Source organism: Sphaeroforma arctica (assembly GCF_001186125.1).
Source record: "Sphaeroforma arctica JP610 unplaced genomic scaffold supercont1.4936, whole genome shotgun sequence".
NCBI lineage: Eukaryota > Ichthyosporea > Ichthyophonida > Sphaeroforma > Sphaeroforma arctica.
The window spans coordinates 1-2,196 of record NW_014035622.1 but is presented as its reverse complement, the minus strand read 5'-3'; the positions used below and the strand labels follow the sequence as shown (position 1 = coordinate 2,196).

At 40.2% G+C, this 2,196-nt stretch overlaps 1 protein-coding gene across 1 annotated transcript; it reads left to right on the top strand.

Moving 5' to 3' along the window:
- Positions 1-761: 761 nt before the first annotated feature.
- Positions 762-923, top strand: SARC_14670 (hypothetical protein; the record flags this gene model as incomplete). The annotated part of the gene is made up of 1 exon (XM_014291198.1): positions 762-923. A coding segment is annotated over exon 1 (157 nt), but the record flags the coding sequence as incomplete, so codon positions are not given.
- Positions 924-2,196: the final 1,273 nt, after the last annotated feature.

The following is a 2,196-nucleotide window of genomic DNA, read 5'->3' as shown; positions in this document are numbered from 1 at the left end:
CTTATGTATACATATATATATATATATATATATAGATATGAATGTATGGAAGTATGTATGCATGTATGTATGTATGTATGTATGTATGTATGTATGTATGGATGTATGTATGTATGTACGTACATACATACATACCTCGGAGAATGAGGATGAACGGGTAGGTTGTTGTGTCATAGTATTTGTCACATGATACTTATCCACAATTTGTACAACAGATGCGAAGGTTCGTACACGTTCAAATACTCTTAAACTTCACAAGATATTTGTTCTATATCTCATCCGCACATACTATCATAGATAGGAAGATGATTAAACTCAAACTCGCGGTTTAGATTGATTTTTTGTTTACAATTCATATATCCTTTTTTTCATCCCCAAATACTATCATTTTCTATCACTTACTATCACATAGTATCACATACTATCACACACAATCACATACTATCACATACTATCACATACTATTACATACTATCACATACTATCACCTGATATCACATACTATTACATACTATCACGTACTATCACATACTACCACATACTATCACATACTGCCACCTACTATCACATACTATTACATACTATTACATACTACCACATACTATCACATACTGCCACCTACTATCACATACTATTACATACTATTACATACTATTACATATTACTACATCCAATCACATACAATCACATACTATCAAATACTATTACATACTATCACATACTATCTCATCCCCACATACTAACGCATGCTATCACAGATGGGAAGATGCTTAAGCTTACGGTAGAGATTGATCGGTTGTGGGGTGGCTGTGAGATGTCGCAGGTAGTTCATTGGAGCGGTGCTTTGCTGCAGACACCCCATCGCGCCGTCAAACAGCAGTCCACGTGCCCGTCCGAGATCTACTGCTCGTGGTGGTCTCATGGTAGGTAGCGATCTATAAATAGAACTTGATAGGGTGGTGGCATGGTGTTGTTGGACACGTGTTTGCACGAGATCTGCTGCTCGTGGTGTTCCCACGGTAGGTAGCGATCTATAAATAGAACTTGATAGTGTGTTAACACAATAGTGCTCGTAGAAGTACAGCTGATCTTCCGTTTGAGATCCACTACTAATGGTAATCGCATGGTAGTCGACGAGTTGTTCATAGAATAGTTAAGCCTGCTACGATATTGTTTGTAACATACGCCAGCGTGCCCTAGCTCTGTCGTTGATGTCGTCTTTCACACAGTCTCCACAGTTTATTTGGACATGCCTTTTACATTAGAACAATACCATACTTTATGTCTCTGTGTTACACATTAGATATATTCGTTTCGCTCAGTCACAGCAACTGCTCCAGAGTGCTCATCCCATCCCATCCCATCCCATCCCATCCCATCTCATCTCATCTCATCGTTTGGTGTCTTTGTTTGTGTGTCGTTGTGTGCGTTGTAGGGTCCCCGGCTGAGAAGTATGGCCTGCACGCGACCATCTTCATCACAGAAGTCAACGACGTGGTGGTGAAGACGATTGACGATTTCTTGTCGGTGATCGCACAGTTGGATACAAAAGAGTTCATACGCCTAAGGGCAAGTGAGTACAACAGTCGAGTGCGACAGCACAGGCACAACACTTGCAGCACTTACTATACGTGTAGTACGTCTATTGCATATACTACTTGTGCTACTTGAGATACATATTTTAATCACAATACTTGTGATACGTCTATTACAGACACTACGTATGCTATTATTCATACGCCTAAGGGCAAGTGAGTATAACAGTCGAGTGCGACAGTACAGGCACAACACTTGAAGGACTTACTATACGTGTACTACGTCTATTGCATATACTACTTGTGCTACTTGAGATACATATATTAATCACAATACTTGTGATACGTCTATTACAAACACTACATATGCTATTGTAAATTGATACATGACTCACAACATTCGTAATAATTGTAATACTTACAAAACCCTATAATCCTACAACACTTCTAATACTGACGCACTACTGACCAATCCATCCGTACCACACCACACAGTCAACCTCAACAGCAAGGAGTCCGTGTTAACTATGCTGGTTGATTACCAGTACTGGCCTACATGGGTTATATCACGGAAGGACCGCAAGTGGGTGTCCGAGGACTTAGCGTATATGCACATGAAGACGGACAGCAGCACATAGCCACGTGATGGATTGGCCGTTAT